We start from the raw sequence: 24,749 nt of genomic DNA, 5'->3' as shown, positions 1-24,749 counted from the left end.
CCCCTATGCAAGTCCCTAATTTAGGCCTCAAATGCTCATGGCGCTCTCACTTTCGAGCCCTGTCGTATTTCAAGGCAACAGTTTAGGGTCACATATGGGGTATCGCCGTACTCAGGAGAAATTGTATTACAAATTTTGGGGGGTACTTTCTGCTATTACCCTTTTTAAAAATGTAAAGATTTTGGGAAAACAAGCATTTTAGGTAAAAAAAAAACATTTTTTTTTTACATATACAAAAGTCGTGAAACACATGTGGGGTATTGTTATGATTCGGCAAGCTGGAGGTGGATCCTCTGCGTCAGAGAAGGATTGGCGTGGACCGTGCCGGCAGACCGGTTCTAAGTTGCTACTGGTATTCACCAGAGCCCGCCGCAAAGCAGGATGGTCTTGCAGCGGCGGTAGCAGCCAGGTCGTATCCACCGGCAACGGCTCAACCTCTCTGACTGCTGAGATAGGCGCGGTACAAAAGGACAAGGCAAGAGCAAGGTCGGACGTAGCAGAAGGTCAGGGAAGGCAGCAAGGGTCGTAGTCAGGGGCAACAGCAGAAGGTCTGGAACACAGGCTATGGACATACACTAAACGCTTTCTCTGGCACAAGGCAACAAGATCCGGCAAGGAAGTGAAGGGGAAGTGAGGTTATATGGACAGGGAGCAGGTGGAAGCTAATTAGACTGATTGGGCCAGGCACCACTCATTGGTGCACTGGCCCTTTAAAACTTAGAGAGCTGGCGCGCGCGCGCCCTAGAGAGCGGAGCCGCGCGCGCCAGGACGTGACAGCCGGGGACCGGGACGGGTAAGTGGCTTGGGATGCGATTCGCGAGCGGGCGCGTCCCGCTATGCGAATCGCATCCCCATCGTGAATGTCAGTGCAGCGCTCCCGGGGCGCTGCAGAGAGGAGAATGCCGCGAGCGCTCCGGGGAGGAGCAGGGACCCGGAGCGCTCGGCGTAACAGGTATAAAGGTTCAGATTACCCCTTTTTACGTTCCCCGAGGGGTCTAGTTTCCAAAATGGTATGCCATGTGTTTTTTTTGTTTTTTTTTGCTGTTCTGGCACCATAGGGGCTTCCTAAATGCGGCATGCCCCCAGAGCAAAATTTGCTTTCAAAAAGCCAAATGTGACTCCTTCTCTTCTGAGACCTGTAGCGCACCAGCAGAGCACTTTTCACCCCCATATGGGGTGTTTTCTGAATCGGGAGAAATTGGGCTTCAAATTTTGGGGGGTATTTTCTGCTATTACCCTTTTTAAAAATGTAAACATTTTGGGGAATCAAGCATTTTAGGTAAAAAAAAAAAATTTTCACATATGCAAAAGTCGTGAAACACCTGTAGGGTATTAAGATTCACATTACCCCTTGTTACGTTCCCCGAGGGGTCTAGTTTCCAAAATGGTATGCCATGTGTTTTTTTTGTTTTTTTTTGCTGTTCTGGCACCATAGGGGCTTCCTAAATGCGGCATGCCCCCAGAGCAAAATTTGCTTTCAAAAAGCCAAATGTGACTCCTTCTCTTCTGAGACCTGTAGCGCACCAGCAGAGCACTTTTCACCCCCATATGGGGTGTTTTCTGAATCGGGAGAAATTGGGCTTCAAATTTTGGGGGGTATTTTCTGCTATTACCCTTTTTAAAAATGTAAACATTTTGGGGAATCAAGCATTTTAGGTAAAAAAAAAAAATTTTCACATATGCAAAAGTCGTGAAACACCTGTAGGGTATTAAGATTCACATTACCCCTTGTTACGTTCCCCGAGGGGTCTAGTTTCCAAAATGGTATGCCATGTGTTTTTTTTTTTTTGCTGTTCTGGCACCATAGGGGCTTCCTAAATGCGGCATGCCCCCAGAGCAAAATTTGCTTTCAAAAAGCCAAATGTGACTCCTTCTCTTCTGAGACCTGTAGTGCGCCAGCAGAGCACTTTTCACCCCCATATGGGGTGTTTTCTGAATCGGGAGAAATTGGGCTTCAAATTTTGGGGGGTATTTTCTGCTATTACCCTTTTTAAAAATGTAAAAATTTTGGGAAACCAAGCATGTTAGGTAAAAAAAATATATATTTTTTTACATATGCAAAAGTCGTGAAACACCTGTAGGGTATTAAGGTTCACTTTACCCCTTGTTATGTTCCCCAAGTTGTCTAGTTTCCAAAAGGGTATGCCATGTGTTTTTTTTTTGCTGTCCTGGCACCATAGGGGCTTCCTAAAGGTGACATGCCCCCCCAAAAACCATTTGTCGCTCCTTCCCTTCTGAGCCCTCTACTGCGCCCGCTGAACAATTAACATAGACATATGAGGTATGTCCTTACTCGAGAGAAATTGAGTTTCAAATACAAGTAAAAATTTTCTCCTTTTTACCCCTTACAAAAATTCAAAAATTGGGTCTACAAGAACATGCGAGTGTAAAAAATGAAGATTTAGAATTTTCTCCTTCACTTTGCTGCTATTCCTGTGAAACAATTAAAGGGTTAATACACTTACTGAATGTCATTTTGAATACATTGGGGGTGTAGTTTTTATAATGGGGTCTTTTATGGGGAATTTATAATATGAAGACCCTTCAAATCCACTTCAAAACTGAACTGGTCCCTGAAAAATAGTGAGTTTGAAAATTTTGTGAAAATTTTCGAAATTGCTGCTGAACTTTGAAGCCCTCTGGTGTCTTCCAAAAGTAAAAACTCATACATTTTATAATGCAAACATAAAGTAGACATATTGTATTGGATATTTGAATATCTATTTTCTTTACAAGCAGAGAGCTTCAAAGTTAGAAAAATGCAAAATTTTCATTTTTTTCATCAAATTTGGGGATTTTTCACCAAGAAAGGATGCAAGTTACCATAAAATTTTACCACTAAGTTAAAGTAGAATATGTCACGAAAAAACGTTCTCGGAATCAGAATGATAAGTAAAAGCATTCCAGAGTTATTAATGTTTAAAGTGACAGTGGTCAGATTTGCAAAAAAACGCTCTGGTCCTTAAGGTGTAAAATGGCCTGGTCCTTAAGGGGTTAAATTTCTCCTCCAAAAAGTTTATCCTGAAATAGTTAGTTATTATTTGACTGCTTGACCAAGTTACATCTTCTAAGAATATGTATACCAACTGACTATGGCAGAGAACAAAAAAAAAGTATTATATGTACAAAACAGTTGTAATAAAAGTGTTAACAAAGTAAAATGTAAGAAATAGAGTTGAGCAAATCCCTTCAGCGCAAATTGGATTTGGTCCAAATTGTGCAAAAAATGATTTTGATTATTAGAATTTCGCCAATTTTTTTTTATTTGTTTCAGATACATTTCCTGTCCTCTGAGTTGCCCAGAGGAAAGTGGCGATGCTATATGCTTTATTCCACTTATTAGATTCCCTGGGCTGGGCGCTCTTCACTTGGCCCAACTGCTCAGTGTACTGTACAGGAGTAGTGACACTTGTCTTTGACAGGGGTCCCTACTTTGGTACATCATGTCTGAACTGAATTGGGATCCAAATTTAAAAAGAATCTAAAACTAATCTCAGGAGAATCCCTCATCTCATAATAATAAGTGTATAATTTCAGTAGCAGATGCTAGAAAACTATACTGTAAGACAACACAATTTGGAATTAAACAAAAGTTTTCTTTATTTTTGAGAAACTTTTTTAAGAGCCATCTTTATGTCTTTGTTTCTGAGACTGTATATAATAGGGTTAAACAGGGGAGTAAACACAGTGTGCAGTAAGGATACAATCTTATTAATAAGCAATGACTGTCCTTTAGATGGGATCATGTATTTAATGGTTAGTGACCCATAAAATGTCCCCACAACAATAAGGTGAGAACTGCAGGTAGAGAAGGTTTTCTGTTTGCCAGTTGTGGATGGTATCTTTAATATGGTGAGGAAGATATACACATAGGTGACAATGATAACCCCACATGGAAAAATAAAAAATGGCATTGAAAAAATAAATGCTTCCATGTCTATATAAGAAGTGTCTGAGCAAGAAAGCTTCTGGAGCGGAGAGACCTCACAGTAGAAATGGTCAATGATATTGTCATGGCAAAAATTTATACTTGCAACGGGCAGGACTCCGGAAAGATTAACAGTAATACCCAGCAACCATGGCCATACTGAAAGACAAACACGTAACTTATAATCCATGATACTAGAGTATCTAAGAGGGTTACAGATGGCCAGGTATCGGTCATAGGACATCTCTGAGAGTAGAAGACATTCCGTAACAATTGAACAACTGTAGAAATACAACTGTGTAATGCAGGCGGTATAAGTCATTATTTTCCTTCCTAGTAGAATAGCATCGAACATGTTGGGTACAATGCTGGTGGACAGTATAAGGTCAGAAAAGGAAAGATGACAGAGGAAGAAATACATGGGGGACTGGAGCCGGGCATTGGTGCACACTAGGATGATGATAAGAAGGTTTCCAATAATAGTAAAAAGAAAGATGATCAATAACAGAATGAAGAATATAATGCTGAAGCTGTAAAGATTTCCAAAACCCAATAAAACGAATTCTGTGACTCTTGTTTGGTTCATTGTAGACAATTATCAGATCTGTAACTGTAAAAGAGAAGTAATATTCATCTAAAGTGTACAGTGGCTAAAAAGAAAAAACAGAGAAAGCGCAACGAGGTGCCATTACTCCTAGCAACCGTAGGTGTACTGTGAGGGGAGACAAATTCCTGCTCACCTCTCGGTGTTGTACTGAGGGCACAACACCATATAGCGTATGTGAATTCACTGTCGGTCGGAGGTTAGGAGTGCTGCCGAGACACCTTCCCCGTCCTGGGATAATCCTAGGCGGTCTTGGAAGTGTGGAAGTCTGTGATCTGCCTCGCGGTGAAAATTATCGGTGTAAGCCGGCGCTCTCCTCGGGAGTAGCCGTTCGGCTCGGAGTGCAGGAGGAATCAGACCCGATTCGGGAATGATATTAGCAGGTAAATTTTTATTGCACATACCAGAATAAAATAGAAATAAAAATAAAGGAAAGGGTAAAAAGTGTTGGGACTACGCGTTTCGAGGGGCGGGACCCCCTCATCGTCAGATTGGACCTGACGAAGAGGGGGTCTCGCCCCTCGAAACGCGTAGTCCCAACACTTTTTATCCTTTCCTTTATTTTTATTTCTATTTTATTCTGGTATGTGCACTAAAATGTACCTGCTAATATCATTCCCGAATCGGGTCTGATTCCTCCTGCACTCTGAGCCGAACGGCTACTCCCGAGGAGAGCGCCGGCTTACACCGATGATTTTCACTGTGAGGCAGATCACAGACTTCCACATTCATCTAAAGTGAAGACACAGTGATTTCGGAAAATGTAAAACTCTGTAGCCACTTTGTAGATAACTTTTTCCCTGAGAATGAAGTTTACTGCTGCATCTTCTTCTAGTTTTTCCCAGAACAGCCATCTGATTATGGTGTGTTTTTGGGTAGGTTGTTACCCATCTAGGAAGATAGCTAGCTAGGTAGACAGCCAGGTAGATAGATAAGTAATCTAAAAGGAAAGCAGAAGGCGCTCCATGTGCGGGGGGGGGGGGGGGGGGGGAAGAGATCTATCCCACGCCGCTTACCATAGTTGGTTGTGTGCACACACACAACGGGAAGTGCCTGAAAATGTATGCTTCTTCATCCAGCGCCGACATCTCCTACTTCTATGGTCTATCACCTAGCTTATAGGTAGATAGATAGATAGATAGATAGATAGATAGAAAAGTAGCTAGCTAAATAGGTTGGGTCAGGAAGGTAGGTTGATAGTTAGTCTTTCTCATGCTAGCAAATACAGACTTTCAATGGGTTTAAATATAATTCCAAAACACTGCAACATTAACAATTAATAAAAAGTTGTATTGTCAAGATCATAAAGTGCAAGAATCATCCAAATACAGAATCATTCAATATTGTACATGTTTGTAGAAATGCATTATATAAAAAGTGCTAGTCCTTATTACAATTACATACTAAATGACTGTGAATTAAAAACACATAGCAGCTGACCTTGAGTCTTAACTCAAAAAAAATCACCGGGGGAAGGCAATTGGATAATAATTACAAACATAACTCACTGCTTGTGGAGAACAGGAGGCACCATTAAACACACTGAAAATCGACCAATTTGGATAGACAGACAATGGGGGATCCGAACGGCTCGTCATGTGACTGCCATCATGTGCCATGGAGTCAACGCGCATGCGCAGAACCCCAGCACAGCATGATCAGAGCCATCTTGCGTATAGTCATATGGTATGGCGTCATCACGCATGCGCATATCAATTGCGCAGTCAATTGCGCAGTGCAGTTGCTGCCATCTTACTTCATGCATAAACCTATATTGTGAGATGCTAAAGCATTCCCTGTACAGCTTCATAAAGCCGCTCACAGTAACACTCAAGCTTCCACAAAGGGTGCTGCTTTTTTTTTTTGCAATATTGATCTACTGAGGTCTAACAGCCTGCACCTTATTCACAAGGATGGATGAACCTACTATATCAACGAACAGTGTGTCTCAGCAATCATCAAATGTGTTTTCACTTGGCAGCATGAGTAGACCATATAGTGGCTGAATGACAAAGCCTGGAGGTGGCGGAAGCATAAGGAGACCATATAGCCTCAATAGTGGTGTAGAACACTTTGCCTTGTCCTAACACGCATAGGGAGTGCGCTGTGTTAGTGAAATAATACTGTTATTCAGTATGACATGCAGATTACAGGCATCAATTGTCACGTCTGGGCAGGGAAGGAGTGCACACTATTCCCCCCACTCCCCTGTCCCTGCCTACTTACGTACCTGCCCTAGACAACAGGTCCGTAACCACGGTGACAGTCCCTTCCTGAATATGTGAGGAACACTCAAAACAATAAACTATAAAACTGACAAAAGGTCAGGAAAGTCTGGAGGTACACGACTAACAGAAAACAAACTTAAACACGCACACACAAAAATACGTAGTCAGAGGGCTGGAGAGCACGAAGTACAGTAACAGAGTATCAAAGTGAAGTCAAAAGCCAAGCCAAAAGTCACAAAATCAGAATAAACAGAATGAGCACAGAGATAGCTAGGTAAGTTACTAAGAACTATCACAAGCAGAGAATGACTGAAAAGGGCCTCCTTATATATGCCTGAGCTGCAACGAGGAGGACTCTAATTGGCTCAGCAAGCTTAACCACACCCAGGAGCACAGAGGTGTCATCCCAGCAACCAATACAAACAACAGGGCAAGAAATCATTAACCCTATGGGCTCTGTCAGAACCAGTTATCACAGCGTTATTAGAATCACTGCCGCAGAGCATCTGGATGTGGCAGCAGGGAGACCATATGTCGTCAAAATTGAAGAGAATAAAGAGATTTTTATATGTAAATTTTATTAAATTAGAATTTATTAACATTTTTGGAGTACCCATTCTGGTGAGCATCGAGCTGGCGGTCCTCCGCCAGGCGAGATACCACCTGTTCCAGCCCCTGCCTCTCAGCGCCCCCTACTGTGAAAGTGCAAATGTTTCATTTAATCAGTTATGGTTCATTGTTATCACTCCAAGCTGTTTCATTGGATTCTTGAGGTAATTCCAAAGATAATTTATGATGTCGATGACCAGTCTTGAAAAGATTACATCGAATTTTTATTTTATTTAAATTTAAGATTTATATTAGATTCCCAAGTTTAATTATCCCAGCGTTTACTTTGAACTAATACTGTATGACCACAAAACCCAATTCAGCAAGGAGTCACATGGCGGCACAATGACAGAGCCTAGAAGTGGCAGCAGCCCGACGAGACCATAGGGAGTCACAATAGAAAAGATTAAATGTATTTTGTAAAATTAAATTGAAGATTTTAGATACATGAACATTTTTTAAGTTTAATCTAAGGTGCCAACAGCATGAGGAGACCATAGGGCCTCACAATTCCAAAGATTAAAAGAGACATGTCCAAATTTTAATTAAAGATTTTTGGTAGCTAATGCTGCCATAACATTTTTTAGGTAATGTCCCAGCAGCATGATGAGACCATAGGGCCTCACAATCCCTAAGATTAAAAGATACATTTTCAAATTTTAATTTAAGATTTATGGTAGCTAGTGCTACCATAACATCTTTTAGGTAATGTCCCAGCAGCATGAGGAGACCATATAGTGGCTGAATGACACAGCGTGGAGGTGGTGGCAGCATTAGGAGACAATACAGTGCCTGAATGACACAGCATCGAGTTGGCGGTAGCATATAGTGGCTGAATGACACAGCCTGGAGTTGGCGGCAGCATGAGGAGAAAATATAGTGTCTGAATGCAACAGCGTGGAGGTGGCGGCAGCATGAGGAGACCATATTGTGCCTGAATGACACAGCGTGGAGTTGGCAGCAGCATATAGTGGCTGAATGACACAGCCTGGAGTTGGCAGCAGCATAAGGAGACCATATAGTGGCTTAATGACACAGCCTGTAGGCAGCAGCATGAGGAGAACATATGGTGGCAGAATGAGACAGCTTGGAGGTGGCAAGAACTTGCCATCAGATGTGTGGCATCAGGCAGGTGGCAGGATCAGAATAGTAGCTGAGGCAGGTTGGCAGAAGAAAACGGTCTTTTGTAAAAGTGTTAGTGTGCACAAGTAAGTATTTGTCACGATGCCGGCTGGCAGGAGGTGGATCCTCTGTGCCAGAGAGGGATAGCGAGGACCGTGCTAGTGGACCGGTTCTAAGACACTACAGGTTTTCACCAGAGCCCGCCGCAAAGCGGGATGGTCTTGCTGCGGCGGTAGTGACCAGGTCGTATCCACTAGCAACGGCTCACCTCTCTGGCTGCTGAAGATAGGCGAGGTACAAGGGAGTAGGCAGAAGCAAAGTCGGACGTAGCAGAAGGTCGGGGGCAGGCGGCAAGGTTCGTAGTCAGGGGAGATAGCAAAGTTCTGGTACACAGGGTATAAACACACAAAAACGCTTTCACTAGGCTCTAGGGCAACAAGATCCGGCAAGGAAGTGCAAGGGAGGAGACTAGATATAGCCAGGAAACAGATGGGAACCAATTAAGCTAATTGGGCCAGGCACCAATCATTGGTGCACTGGCCCTTTAAGTCTCAGGGAGCTGGCGCGCGCGCGCCCTAGAGAGCGGAGCCGCGCGCGCCAGCACATGACCGCAGGAGACGGGAACGGGTAAGTGACCTGGGATGCGATTCGCGAGCGGGCGCGTCCCGCTGTGCGAATCGCATCCCCAACGGCCATGACAGGGCAGCGCTCCCGGTCAGCGCTGACCGGGGAGCTGCAGGGAGAAAGGCGCCGTGAGCGCTCCGGGGAGGAGCGGGGACCCGGAGCGCTAGGCGTAACAGTACCCCCCCCCTTAGGTCTCCCCTTCTCTTTATCGGGTAACTGCCTCCCCTGGGATGAGGACACCGGGAAAGGAAGGAGGGATTCCTCAACGGCAGGCAGAACCGCAGGAGTAGGAATGGGGAGAGAGGGCAGAGGGCGAGACCTGGCACGGGGCAGTGTGACACCAGGACGGGGGCCATGGGGTGGCACAGAGGCTTGCCTGACGGGACTGGGAGGGGGGGAGGGGCATTTCCTGTGGCAGGCAGAGTCCTTAATGACCTTAGGGGGACCGGAAACAGGAGGAACCACAGGGTCACGGCAGGGAGTACTGGGAACCGGTTTTAGACAGTTCTTGGAACAAGAGGACCCCCAACTCCTGATCTCCCCAGTGGACCAATCCAGGGTAGGGGAATGAAGTTGAAGCCAGGGAAGTCCAAGGAGAATTTCCGAGGTGCAATTGGGGAGGACCAAAAGTTCAATCCTCTCATGATGAGATCCGATGCTCATAAGAAGGGGCTCCGTGCGGAAACGTATGGTGCAATCCAACTTGGCTCCGTTGACCGCGGAAACGTGGAGTGGCTTGACAAGACGGGTCACCGGAATGCGAAATTTATTCACTAGGGACTCTCGAATAAAATTTCCAGAAGCTCCAGAGTCCAGGCAGGCCACGGCTGAGAGAGAAGAGCTGGCTGAAGCAGAAATCCGCACGGGTACCGTGAGACGTGGAGGAGCAGACTTGGAACCAAGAGACGCCACACCCACGTGAGCTGGGTGCGTGCGTGCGTTTCCCAGGCGTGGAGGACGGATAGGGCAATCCACCAAGAAATGCTCGGTACTGGCACAGTACAGACAAAGATTCTCTTCCTTACGGCGATTCCTCTCTTCCTGGGTCAGGCGAGACTTATCCACTTGCATGGCCTCCTCGGCGGGAGGCCCAGGCGTAGATTGCAACGGATACTGTGGGAGAGGTGCCCAGAGATCTAAGTCTTTTTCCTGGCGGAGCTCTTGGTGTCGCTCAGAAAAACGCATGTCAATGCGGGTAGCTAGATGGATGAGTTCTTGCAGATTGGCAGGAATCTCTCGTGCGGCCAGCACATCCTTGATGCGACTGGATAGGCCTTTTTTGAAGGTCGCGCAGAGTGCCTCATTATTCCAGGATAATTCTGAAGCAAGGGTACGGAACTGTACGGCATACTCGCCAACGGAAGAATTACCCTGGACCAGGTTCAACAGGGCAGTCTCAGCAGAAGAGGCTCGGGCAGGTTCCTCAAAGACACTTCGGATTTCCGAGAAGAAGGAGTGTACGGAGGCAGTGACGGGGTCATTGCGGTCCCAGAGCGGTGTGGCCCAAGACAGAGCTTTTCCAGACAGAAGGCTGACTACGAAAGCCACCTTAGACCTTTCAGTGGGAAACAGGTCCGACATCATCTCCAGGTGCAATGAACATTGCGAAAGAAAGCCACGGCAAAACTTAGAGTCCCCATTAAATTTGTCCGGCAAGGACAGGTGGAGGCTAGGAGTGGCCACTCGCAGCGGAGGAGGTGCAGGAGCTGGCGAAGGAGATGATTGCTGAAGAAGTTGCGAATGTTGGCGCACAATGGTGGACACTTCCGACAGCTGGTGGGTTAGATGGGCGATCTGTCGGGCGATATCAGAGACAACTGGCAGGGGAACCTCAGCGGGATCCATGGCCGGATCTACTGTCACGATGCCGGCTGGCAGGAGGTGGATCCTCTGTGCCAGAGAGGGATAGCGAGGACCGTGCTAGTGGACCGGTTCTAAGACACTACAGGTTTTCACCAGAGCCCGCCGCAAAGCGGGATGGTCTTGCTGCGGCGGTAGTGACCAGGTCGTATCCACTAGCAACGGCTCACCTCTCTGGCTGCTGAAGATAGGCGAGGTACAAGGGAGTAGGCAGAAGCAAAGTCGGACGTAGCAGAAGGTCGGGGGCAGGCGGCAAGGTTCGTAGTCAGGGGAGATAGCAAAGTTCTGGTACACAGGGTATAAACACACAAAAACGCTTTCACTAGGCTCTAGGGCAACAAGATCCGGCAAGGAAGTGCAAGGGAGGAGACTAGATATAGCCAGGAAACAGATGGGAACCAATTAAGCTAATTGGGCCAGGCACCAATCATTGGTGCACTGGCCCTTTAAGTCTCAGGGAGCTGGCGCGCGCGCGCCCTAGAGAGCGGAGCCGCGCGCGCCAGCACATGACCGCAGGAGACGGGAACGGGTAAGTGACCTGGGATGCGATTCGCGAGCGGGCGCGTCCCGCTGTGCGAATCGCATCCCCAACGGCCATGACAGGGCAGCGCTCCCGGTCAGCGCTGACCGGGGAGCTGCAGGGAGAAAGGCGCCGTGAGCGCTCCGGGGAGGAGCGGGGACCCGGAGCGCTAGGCGTAACAGTATTGATGATATGCATCATGTAAAACTTAACTTTTAATAATATGCTTGGGATAAAATATATGAACCCAACATTTTTTTTTTTAAATCAAACAAAAGGAAAAGTGTTCAAAAAACACCATGTGCCACCTACACCACCAAGTACTGATGTGATGTAAAGACCTCAAAAAGGTGGAAGGGAACAACGTATTGTCCATTGTAGCAGGTGGGGGTAAAAACTTCCCCTGTAAGGCCCTACTGTTGCCCTATTAATTCCCTTCTAGGCAAGTGTTACTCAACTTTAAAAGGGTGGCCCCACACAGGAAACTCTCTCTATTTCCACCTAAAAACCCTGGGAAATGGCAGTGTTTGTAGGTGGAAATAGGGAGAGGTTCCTGTGTGGGGCCGCCCTTTTTATGGTGAGTAACACTTGCCAAGAATGGAATTAATGATGCAAGTGTAGGGCCTTACAGGGGAAGTTTTTACCCCCACCTGCTACAATGAACCATACGTTGTTCTCTTCCACCTTTTAGAGGTCTTTGCATCACATCAATACTTGGTGGTGTAGGTGGCACATGGTGTTTTTTGCACACCTTTCCTTTTGTTTGATTTAAAAAAAACTTGAGTACATATATTTTATCTTAAGAAAAGTTATGTTTTAGCTAATGCATATCCTCAATACTTACTTGTGGTCTGATGGCGAGGAATGTCTGTAACTGGGGAGCAGCACCTTAAACATGTTTTTCACTATCCTTATTTGTTAAGTGTTGGTGCTGCCCCATGGTCAATCTACTCTGGTGCATCAGGCATTGGTGGGTGGAAATCCTGGCTGATCCATGCCTGATTTATCTTCACAAAGGTCAGTCTCTCCACATTTTTCGTGGACAGACGAGTTCTCCTTGGGGTTACTATGGGCCCCGCCGCACTAAACACCCGCTCTGATGGCACACTACTGGCTGGGCAGGACAGCTTTTCCAGGGCAAACTCTGCCAGTTGCGGCCACAAATAAAGTTTGGCGGCCCAGAAGTCCAGCGAATCTTCAAGGTGTGTTGGCATGCTCATATCAAGGTATGCCATCACCTGCTGCTGATGAGTTGCTTCACTATGCGGGTGAAGAAAGCTACTCATCAGCGACTGTAGACTCCGGCTGCTGATGATGGAGCTGTACTGCTCCTGCCACCCCTCCCCAGCAGCCAAGCAGTGGAAAGTGAGCGCAGAGGGCCCCCCGAGTCAGACCTGCGAGAGGATGGATAATGGCGCAGATAGGCATCGGCCAATTGACTATGTAGGATGTCATTGTAGTAGGTCAGTTTGCCCTCCCTCTCAGTGGGTGGGAAAAAAGCTCCCATTTTGTGCCGGTAGCAAGAGTCCAATAAGGTGGAGAGCCATAAGTCATCCCGCTGCCGAATGGTGACAATTCAGCGGTCACAACGCAGGCAAGTGAGCATGCATTGTGCCATTTGTGCAAGTGACTCGAAGGGACTCCCTGGCTCCATCTCAACTGCATACTGCCACAGTGTGACTAGAAAAACCGCCCATCTAGCAAAACCAAAACTGTGCTCCACTGTGCCCCTCCCCCTCCTCCAGTTCAGCCCCCACAGGGCTCATGTGGCTGTGAGATGCAGGTGCCAACTCTCCAGTGCCCTTACCAGCCATTGTTTCCAACACGTGTTGTAGTAGATGAAGCAGTGGAATGATGTTGTTCATCCCGTAATCCTGGCTACTGACTAATAATGTGGCTTCCTCAAAGGGCCTGAGCAAACGGCAGGTGTCACGTATGAGCTGCCACTAGTTCACATTCAAGTTACACAGGGGAGTCCCTCTATCCGCTTGGATCATCGAAAAATCAGTGATGGCTTTTCTCTGTTCGGTACAACATATGGAGGGTGGAATTCTAATGTGTGGAAACATCACAAATCAGACTATGCTGGGGGATGCTGTTCTGATGCTGCAGCTCAAGGAACGTGTGCTTTGCTGTGTACGAGTGGCTGAAGAGCATGCAAAGTTTCCTCCCCATTTTTAGGACATCTTGCAGATGGGGGGAACACTTCAGGAACTGTTTGACAACCAGATTGAACACGTGTGCCAAGCAGGGCACATGGCTCAGGCTTCCTTGTCACAGCGCATACAAGATGTTCTTGCCATTGTCAGTCACCATGGTTCCCATTTCCACTTTTCGTGGAGTAAGCTATGATTTCATTTCTTTATGAATGAATTTTAGCAGTTCCTCCCGTGTGACTCCGTTCGCAAAGGCAAACCATGTGAAGAACAGCGTGACAGCGCCGTGCCCTACACACATGGTATGCTGGAGGGGCACTGAGACTTGTCCGTGCAGTGGAGGCTGAGGAGACAATGGAGGATGAGGAGGCAGAGTCGCACACTGTAACAGGACCAATGGCCTGAGAGCGTGGAGGCAGAAGCGGCGTGACAAGTTGCTGTTGTGGCTGTGCAGGAACCACATTATCCCAGTGGGTTGTAAAGGACATGTATTGTCCCTGACCGTAGTTACAGCTGCCGCGCACTTTGGTACACACCGACAGGCTCAAGGGCTGGCCCACCTTCTGTTCCACAAAATTGTGCAGGGCTGGTACTGCCTTCTTCGCAAAGAAATGACGGCTTGGGACTCTCCAACTCGGCTCGGCACAAGCCATCAGTTCTCTGAAAGGTGCAGAGTCCATCATTTGAAAAGGGACAGACTGCAGCACCAGCAACTTGGACAGGAGCACATTCAGTTTCTGTGCCGTTGGATGAGTGGGTGCACACTGTTGTGTCTTGGACATGGCTTCACCGATGGATTGCTGGAGGAATGACTGACTCGAAGTAGGAGGAGCAGGAGCATCTGGAGCGACAGAAAATGGGTATGACACACAGCTCCCTTCGGCTGAGGTGGTGGAGCCTTGACTGGCTGAAACGGGCGCTTTATAATGACGCTGCATATGCTAACGCAGGTCCGTGGTGCCAACATTGGGACCCTGGCCACGCTTCACCATCTCCCCACACATCTTGCATGTGGCCATGTTAACCTCCTCCAGATGATTGATGAAAAACTGCAACACCACCGAGTAGCTAATTTTCCCACCAGCAGTCCGCACTAATCGACTGCTACTGCTACTACTGCTGTTTCACTACCTCCCATGAAGGTAGGCTGCCGCGAAACAGGTTGTCACGATTCGGCTGGCTGGAGGTGGATCCTCTGTGCCAGAGAGGGATTGGCGTGGACCGTGTTGGTGGACCGGTTCTAAGTTGCTACTGGTTTTCACCAGAGCCCGCCGCAATGCGGGATGGTCTTGCAGCGGCGGTAGCAACCAGGTCGTATCCACCGGCAACGGCTCAACCTCTCTCACTGCTGAGATAAGCGCGGTACAAGGGAGTAGACAAGAGCAAGGTCGGACGTAGCAGAAGGTCAGGGCAGGCAGCAAGGATCGTAGTCAGGGGCAACGGCAGGAGGTCTGGAACACAGGCTAGGAACACACAAGGAAACGCTTTCACTGGCACAATGGCAACAAGATCCGGCAGGGAAGTGCAGGGGAAGTGAGGTAATATAGCCAGGGAGCAGGTGGAAGCTAATTAAGCTGATTGGGCCAGGCACCAATCATTGGTGCACTGGCCCTTTAAATCTTAGAGAGCTGGCGTGCGCGCCCTAAGGAGTGGAGCCGCGCACGCCAGGACATGACAGCCGGGGGTCGGGACAGGTGAGTGACTTGGGATGCAATTCGCGAGCGGGCGCGTCCCGCTATGCGAATCACATCCCAGCCGGCAGTGTCAGTGCAGCGCTCCCGGTCAGCGGGTCTGACCGGGGCGCTGCAGAGAGAGGAACGCCGCGAGCGCTCAGGGGAGGAGCAGGGACCCGGAGCGCTCAGCGTAACACAGGTGGTCTACCCCGGGCACGTTTGGCTTCAGATTTTCTACTTCTGCCATCATACTGACTGCCAACCATGCTACCACCTTGCTGGCTCAGCTGCAACCCTCTTCTCCTGATGATGATGAAGCCCCTTCTGCACCCGACTCCTAAGTGCGTTCGGCTTCATCATCATCGAGTTGTGTCTGCAAGGTCCTCCTCAGGTTCCTCAACAGTGTCTGCTTCAGGAGTCTAAACGCTAGCAACATCACCTCCCAAGCCACTCTCCTCATCACTACTTGCCCGCCTAGTGGAGAAAGCAGCGGATGTCTCCTCCACTTCTTGGCTGGGCAGTAGCTGCTGACTGTCCTCTAGATTGTCCTCATTAAATAGTGGAGCTGAACCCACAGCATAAGATACTTCTGTGGGGGAGGGAAAAACATAGGACAGAGGGAATGGGAGGACAGGGACTTCTCCCGGGCCATGCCAACTGAGGGTTGTGTCTGAGGAACCCACCGACTGTTGACTGGGGGTCTTAGATGTCACTTGTGATGAAGTGGATGACCATGTTAACCAATCGATGACGGCAGATGGTTTTCTGGTCGAGACATGACCGCTAGCTGATACCGGGAGCTCAGGCCTCTCGCTGTGACTCCTGCTGCTACTCACCCTTAGTCTGCTTCAACCTCTGCCTGATGATGAATTTAAGCATCTGCCACTCGTCTGTGCACATCCTGACACTTCTCTGCCTGACATACTTAGTGCGTATATGAGAGGAATACAATACGCTCCACTACGCTTAAAAAAGTATTTGTGTACAACACCAACCAGTGTGTACTTTTGCCTGGCCTTTCACAGTATCTAGGCCCTTGAGACTAAAACAGGAACTAAATAGTACACCACTGAGATGTACGTTTGTGGTATGCACTTATGAGGGGAGTACAATGCACTCCAGTAAGCTTAAAAAAGTATTTGTATACAACGACAGCCGGTGTGTACTTTTGCCTGGCCTTTCACAGTATCTAAGCCCTTGAGACTTTAACAGGAACAAAATAGTACACCACTTATATGTACGTATGTGATATGCACTTATGAGGGGAGTACAATGCGCTCCAGTACGCTTAAAAAAGTATTTGTGTACAACACCAGCAGTACACGCTAGTGCTGCAGCACACAGTCACTGTGTACTACACCCAAAATTGCACTCTCTCTCTCTCATTCTCACTCCCTTCCCTAACAGTGCTTCTAGGCAGGATTTGGGCTTCAGCTGAATCGCTGCTGTTCTGTTCAACACACTGTACAACACATTGCTCTCTGTCCCTATGAGTAACAGAACGTTGATGTGACTAGGAGGTGCATCGCTGCTGGAAAAAAGCTTTTCTGGCCAACACACAGTGCTGTCTGTCCCTATCTATATCTCTGCAATGAAAGGCTTAAGTGACTTGCTGCAATATGGCTCCCGATTATATAGGGCTGTGACATCACAGGGGTGACTGGCTGGTGACAGGCTGCATGCTGCATGTGATTCAGAGTCATCCCACCTACCCTTGTTCCCGCCTTCCCAGGATTCCTGGCCCCATGTCCTCACATGTGGATCCGCCATTTTAGATGCCCTGGAGCCTGGACCTCACTAAATGGAGTTTAATGAAGCGATTCACACGATCGAATCACGGTGATATTTGCATTCGTTGCGAATCGATTTTTGCCTAAAATACGTAACAAATTCAGATTTGTCAGATTCGATTTGCTCATCCCTAATTATGACCTATAGAAGATTACCTAACTTAAAGGAAAAAATTGGTTCAGGGTAGGATCAACGTAAAATACACTGCGGGTCTGCCGATGATCGACCCTAAAGTGAGCCCACTGCCTGTGTGTCCGCTCGTAGCAGCATAGCTGCAATCCCTTGCTAAGAGCACACACACAGGGATCTGCGCAACTGTAGTAAACTGCACATACAGCTGCTGCCAAAGCTAACAAAGTCATGGGATGTATAGAGAGGCATAGAGGCACGTGACAGGGACATGGTTACCTCTGTATAAATCATTAGTCAGAACGCATATGAAGGTCTGTGTCCAATTCTGGGCACCTGTATATAAGAAGGACATTGCTGAACTGGAGAGGGTGCAGAGGAGGGCGACAAAGATAATAATGGTATCGGAGGATTTCAGGACCAAGACAGATTATTAATTGGGTTATTTAATTTGGAGAAAAGACGTCTTAGGGGGATCTGATCACAATGTACAAATATATGAATGGACAGTACAGAAATCTTTATAGGATTCTTTTTATACCGAGGCCGGTAACCATGACAAGGGGGCATCCTCTACGTCTAGAGGAAAGAAGGTTTCACCATCATCACAGACAGAGATTCTTTACTGTAAGAGCAGTGAGACTATGGAACGCTCTGCCACATGATGTTGTGATGTCTGACTCAATAAACCAGTTCAAGTGGGGTCTGGATGTTTTTCTGGAAAAATATATTACAGGTTATGGATACTACATTTATGGGAATAGGACATTGATCCAGGGACTTTTTCAGATAACATATTGAGGTCAGGAAGGATCTTGTCATGGGGCAATTGGCATCAGCCTCATGTTTTTTATTTTTTTATTTTTTGTCTTCCTCTGGATCAACACAGTAGGGTTTTAGGCAGAAATCGATGGACTTTTGTCTTTTTTTCAACTTTACAAACTATGTTACTATGTAACTGTGAGAAGTACATACCTTATAGGAAAAAAATGGGGTCAGGATGCATAAAAATGTAAAGGGGGCAATACATGACAAAAAAAGCATTTAAGCTACTAAAACAGGAAAGCAGAGAAGGAGCATTATAAAGCTATAGGTAAAAAATTAAATATGTAAAAAACAAAAGCAGCAAAAGTGGAGACAAAGAAACTCATTGCCAAAGAGAGTAAAACTAACCTCGAAATATTCTTTAAAGGACTAGTGCAGCGAAAAATAACATCTCCTGTCCAAGGGATCGCAGAGGGTCCAACTGCTGGGACCGCCGCGATCTCCTAAAAGTACAGTATCTCTATGGGATACATGGAGGGGGCGGGGGCGGCACGCCCCCTTCCAGCAGACTGCCGGGGCCCCCGTGATGGCCCCTTTGTGACGTCCCGCCACGCCCCCTCCATTTATGTCTATGGGAGAGGGTGTGACGGCCCTCTCCCATAGACATGTATGAAGAATGTGTGACGATCATGGGGGTCCCTGCGGCCTGACACTTGCGATCAGACATCTTATCCCCTGTCCTTTGGATAGGGGATAAGATGTATAAAGCCAGAATACCCCTTTAAGGGGTGAAAACCTCTGCTTGCTGTCCTGTGATAAGAAACATCATTGTTTACTGCTGATGGATTGTCTCAGGTGCACTGTTTGGGTGTGTTAAAAAAAAGGCCAACCCAACACCCCTGTCTCCTCTTGTGTGATAGGGGTCTATGGATTTATTTGACATAAACCCAGGAACCTTTTTGGTGCATATGTTACATGTATACTGGCCCTGATTTACTGCGAGTTTTGTGTAGTTTTCTTTGTGGATTTTAATTCCTTGCAAATTTTTTCCACGGTATTTACTAAGGTTTCCCTACATTTTCCACTTTTCCCTACATTTCGCGTTTTTTACACATGAGCTGATCTGTAGGGTTTTCATAATCTCAAATCCACCACATTTTCTGTGCAAACCTAAATATGTTGTTATTTTGGGAAAATGTCAGGACCACGCCCCATTATCGGCAGCCATGCCCACATTTCACGTTTTCTCAGTAAAATGGAGAGCTGGTCGATTTTTTTTCTATTCTGGTAAAATTTCGGGTGCACATTCTGGCGCAGACAGAATCTGGCGCACAACCCGACAAAACGTGTCGGGTTTACAATAGTAAATCAGGGTCAGTATATACTGTGTGAACACAGCCTTACAGCACAGTTATCAGTGTTATGTCCTGTAATGAGCCGGGCACCTGTGTATCCATCACATGATCAGGACGGATTGTTATCCACCAAACCATGAAGGTTTCTATTGAATTAAAGCAAGCAGAGATCTTATAAACCAGATACAGAAATTGATACAGAGTAGTCAAACACTATATAACTCTTCAATGTACTATGAAAAAGCTTTTTATTTAATTATAATTTTTTTTCTAAAAATGTCACACCCTGTTTATATTCCTATATATTTAGGAAAGTTTCAGACGAGTGCAATCTAAATGCATTTTTTGAAACTATATTACAGCCTTAAAGGGGTACTCTGGTGAAAAACAATTCTAAAATCAACTGCTGCCAGAAAGTTAAACAGATTTGTAAATTACTTTTATATAAAAATCTTAACCCTTCCAGTACTTATCAACTGCTGTATGCTCCACAGGAAGTTGTGTAGTTCTTTCCAGTCTGACCACAGGGCTCTCTGCTGACACTCTTTTTTTATTATAAAAATACAAAACAATTCCAAAAAACAAGAACACAAAACAAGCTTAACTAGCTACAACAGAAATGTAAAATAAAATAAAACCCTGCCTAACCGGCCAGCCCAGCTTTAATAAATTCCAAAATATACCAAACTACAACTATACTATACCTATACACCTAAGCAAACTATGAAATTCACACTCACTCACACACATAACAAAAATAAATAAATAAATAAATATTATTTGCTCAACTTGGCTAATTAAATGAAATAAATAAACCAACATAAAATTCAGCACCACCTGGCTATAACTCAAAATCATCCATACTTGGGAAAATAAATAAATAAAGCAACAGAAAACATAACACACGCATAATCTCCAAAACTAAGAAAGACACACACACACACACACATATATTGAGAATGAAAATAACAACAGCACAACTTGGCTTATTAAAAAAAAAAAAAAAAAAAAAAAAATAAATAAATAAATAAATAAATAAAATTATTAAAAAAAAAAAAATAAAAAAAAAAAAAAAAAAAAAAAAAAACAATAATAAAAAAAAAAAAAAAAAAAAAAAAAAAAAATTATAAAAAGAACACCACTGCTTTTTAAATAAAAGTTAAATATACACACAGACAAAAAAAAACACCTATATACAATAATAATACTACATAACTACAACTGGTCCGACTGCCCTTTTCTTATGGCTAATGCAACAATATAAAACGAAATACATGACACAATATACCAACAAATAAATAAAATAAAACAATAATATAAAACAATATACATAGCACAGTATACATACAAATATAATAAATGTGCCTCACAAAAATACCTACAAAAACCCAAAAATAAATCCTACACTAAAACTGTGCCCTCTCCCACACCACCCCTCCTGTACATGGGCCAGTCCATAACCGTTCGTACAGTTCTTAAGTCCAGTCCTTAACTGACCCATGTCAGATCCCTTAAGGAAGAAAGAGAAAAAAAAAAAAATAAATAAATAAACAACACCCACAAATGCCCCCTCCCCACCTAGCACTCCAACCAACCAACTAAATACAACCTTACATACAAGACCACAACCCAATTTAGGCCCAAGTTCAGTGCCTGTAAGCCCTTCATACCATATCAGCTGAAAACAAAACAAAAAGCTATGGTGCACATGCAACAACCCACCACCAGGGAGAAGGATGGCAGATCTGATACACTGAAGAAATTTAAACTCTTTCCCTAACTCCCCCTACTATTCTCCCTAATTCTATCCCTTCATCAAACTGACCCTACTATCACCCTATCTCTATCCCTGTATGCCTTTCCTTAACCAAAATAAAGGTACTCTACCAAAAAGGTCTAGTACCTAGGGCACATCAAAAGAAAACCCTCTCCATAGGAGAGAAGCCCTACTGGTGTCAAGACTGCCATACTCCAAAGACCTGATCTTCCCGAGGTCACCGGTGATGTTCCTACAGACCTCCACCTCGGAGAGGACTTTCTGCTGGGTTGACACTAAACACCGTGCATTCCACGTGTGATACTTAACCACTAAGCTAACTAAAAATAAAGTGCCCCGATCTCGGCCACCGAGGGTCCTGAATGCCCCATAAGCCCACTCCGGATAGGTAAGGCCGACAAGCTGACTCCAGCCAATGGAAGCGCCCACCCGGTTGTAGACCCCTACGTTAAAGGGACAATGAAGCAGGAAGTGGTCCATGCTTTCCAGCGTGTCCACACACTCTTCTCGGGGACACCCCCGGTCATCAGAGTTCCTGTACTTCAGGTTGTCCCTTACACCTAGCTTCCCCTGAAAGCAGCGCCAGGCCAAGTCCCAAAACTTCTGGGGGATCCTTTTTAAGTTTAAAAGATACAACCCCACCCTCAGATCCCGACCTGGGCAGTCCCTGAGCGCCAGAGGCTTCTGGAAGTGGGTCAACAGAACCCGTTTGTCAAGGAACTGCCTTGACTGGGTCCTGATCTCCCACACTCCCAGACCCCACCGACGTAACGCCTTCAGAGTCGGGGTAGCGTAAGCCGGAAGATATCCATGGGGTGTACGGAGGTCCTTCACTTGCCCTCCTCTCTCCCATTCCTGGAAGAAAGGCCGAAACCATTCCCTGCAGGAGAGTACCCACGGAGAAGCCCTCTCTTTCCAGAGGTTCGAGATGTTAGCTTTCAAGAAGGTGTTTGTTAAGAACACCACAGGGTTTACCATAGATAAACCCCCTAGTCTCCTCGTACGGTACGTAACCTCCCTCTTGACTAGGTTCAACCTGTTCCCCCATAACAGTTGGAAAAACAGGCTGTAGACCCTAGTGTAGTAAGCCTCTGGCAAGATACATACACTGCCCAGATAGATAAACAAGGGGAGCAGGTATGATTTGATCAGGTGTACCCTTTCTCTGAGAGTCATAGACCAACCCTTCCACTGGTTCACCCTCTGAGTGGCATCATGGAGCTTACCGTCCCAGTTTTTGGTGGGATAATCATCCTGGCCGAATGTGATGCCCAGAATTTTTGCTGAGTCTTGGGGCCCTGGGAGGGTGTCCGGGAGATCAAATGTGGGATCCCCCCCTCCCAGCCAGAGACTTTCACACTTTTCCCGGTTGATCTTGGACCCGGATGCCTCCGAGTAGCGCTCCACCTCTGACATCACCACATCGACCTCCTCCCTCGAGGAGACGAAAATAGTGACATCATCAGCGTACGCCACCACTCTCTGGGTGACATCCAGCTCCACCAGACTCATCCCGACTCCCGCCAACGGCCCACGATCTACTCTCCGGACGAAGGGATCAATCGAGAACACGTATAAAAGCGGGCTCAAAGGACAACCCTGACGGACTCCGGACCCCACCTCAAAAGAGCGGCCAGACCACCCGTTCACCAGTGGGAAACTCTCTGCCCCGGCATACAAGATCTTAAGCCAATTCACAAAAGTACTCGGTAAGCCATATCTCAGGAGGACGGACCAGAGGTACTCGTGGTTCACCCGATCAAATGCTTTGGCCTGATCCAAGGACAGCAAGTACCCCTTCCAGAGACCCGCACTACTCCGCTCCACTGCCTCCCTGACACTAAGGACAGCACTTAAGGTGCTTCGGCCTGGAACAGAGCAGTGCTGAGCCCCCGAAAGGAGCCGGGGTGCAAACTTCACCAGCCGATTAAACAGTATCTTGGCCAGAAGCTTCCTGTCCGTATTGAGAAGAGCTATGGGCCTCCAATTCTCAACACGGCTAGGATCTTTACCTTTTGAGAGAAGAATCAGGGCTGACCTCCTCATTGACTTTGGCAGAGTGTCCGAGGAGAGACACTCATTGAATACCTTGGTCAAGAGGGGAGCTAAAGACTCCTTAAAGGTCTTATACCACTCGGATGTTAAGCCATCTGGACCTGGCGACTTCTTGGGGGCGAGCCCCTCGATCGCCAGTCTCACTTCCTCTTCCCTGATATCTTCTGCCAAAACATCAAGAGAGGGGTCTACCCCTGGCTCAGGAATGGCTTCAGCCAGGAAAACCGACATCCTGTCTCGATCTAGATCCTTCCTCCCCAAGAGGTGTGAGTAGAAGGATCTGACGACCTCCAGGATCCCTGATCTGGACCGATTCAGAGATCCTGTACTATCAACCAGTCCTGAGACTACTTTACTACTCACTGACATCTTGCAGTTCTTGTAAGGGTCGGGCGAGCGGTACTTCCCGTAATCCCTCTCAAAAACCAAAGATGCGTGCCTATCGTACTGACACCTCATCAGCAAGGACTTCACTCTGGAGATATCATCACGACTACCTCCAGTCGAGACAAGAAACTCGAGTTTCCTCCTCAGACCCTGATACAGGCGATACCTATTCAGGGACCTGAGGCTCGAGAGCTGGCGGAAGAACCCCGCAACCCTCTTCTTGAATATCTCCCACCACTCTGACTTACTACTACAAAGGCCCAGTAAAGGTACCTGACTCTGAAGAAAATCCTCAAAGGACTGTCTTATCTCCGCTTCCTCCAGGAGGGACGAATTCAGCTTCCAATAACCTTTACCCATCCGGGGGGTCTCTGAAACATTCAGGGAAAACAAAATCATACAGTGATCAGAGAACTCCACCTCAACCACGGACACTGCGGAAGAGACGGCTTCCTCCTTTAAATAAAACCTGTCTATCCTAGACCTGCGACTACCTTGATGATAGGTGAAACCCGCGTGGCCTGAGGGGCTCCGGATGTGGGCATCCTCTAGGCGAGCTTCCCTAACTATATTATTAAGGGCCACACTATCGCAATCCAGCGGACCGTTGGAGCCTCTCCTATCTTGGGACCTTGTGACATTATTGAAGTCCCCTCCAAAGATCACCAGCCGGCTAGTAAAAAGGAAGGGCTTAATCCTCATAAAGAGATTTTTACGGCCCAGCTTTGTTTGTGGGGCATAGATGTTTATGAGCCGGAGCTCTTGTCCCTTCATGAGGACATCTAAGATCAGGCACCTCCCCATTTCTAACTCAATAACCCGTCTGCATTCAACCGGAGCGGTAAAAAGGACCGCCACCCCACTATACGGCTCAGCCGCAAGAGACCAGTGGGAGGACCCGCGCCTCCACTCTCTTCTGGCTTTCACCAGAGAGGCTAGATCTGACAACCTGGTCTCCTGTAAAAGGAAAATGTCGGCTTCAACACGGCCGAGAAAATCGAAGGCTGCGAATCTAGCGGTATCCGACTTTATACTGGCACAGTTAATAGATGCCAGCGTCAATGGGGTGAGTGCCACCATCATTGGTGATTGAGTTAGACGGCCACACCTTTACTTCTGCTTCCCCTTCTTTTTTGCCCCCTCATCCCCTGAAGAAGAGGAAAGGG

The 24,749-nt window shown here is 46.7% G+C and overlaps 1 protein-coding gene across 1 annotated transcript; it reads right to left on the bottom strand.

Annotated features, from left to right (window-relative positions):
• Positions 1–3,599: 3,599 nt before the first annotated feature.
• Positions 3,600–4,523, bottom strand: LOC130296926 (olfactory receptor 10A7-like; the record flags this gene model as incomplete). Its single annotated transcript, XM_056548992.1, has 1 exon — positions 3,600–4,523. A coding segment is annotated over one exon (924 nt), but the record flags the coding sequence as incomplete, so codon positions are not given.
• Between the last annotated feature and the right edge of the window lie 20,226 nt (positions 4,524–24,749).

This window comes from Hyla sarda, chromosome 12 (genome assembly GCF_029499605.1).
Source record: "Hyla sarda isolate aHylSar1 chromosome 12, aHylSar1.hap1, whole genome shotgun sequence".
NCBI classification, from domain to species: Eukaryota; Metazoa; Chordata; class Amphibia; order Anura; family Hylidae; genus Hyla; species Hyla sarda.
The sequence above is the reverse complement of the archived record's forward strand: the minus strand, read 5'-3'. Positions and strand labels throughout refer to the sequence as shown.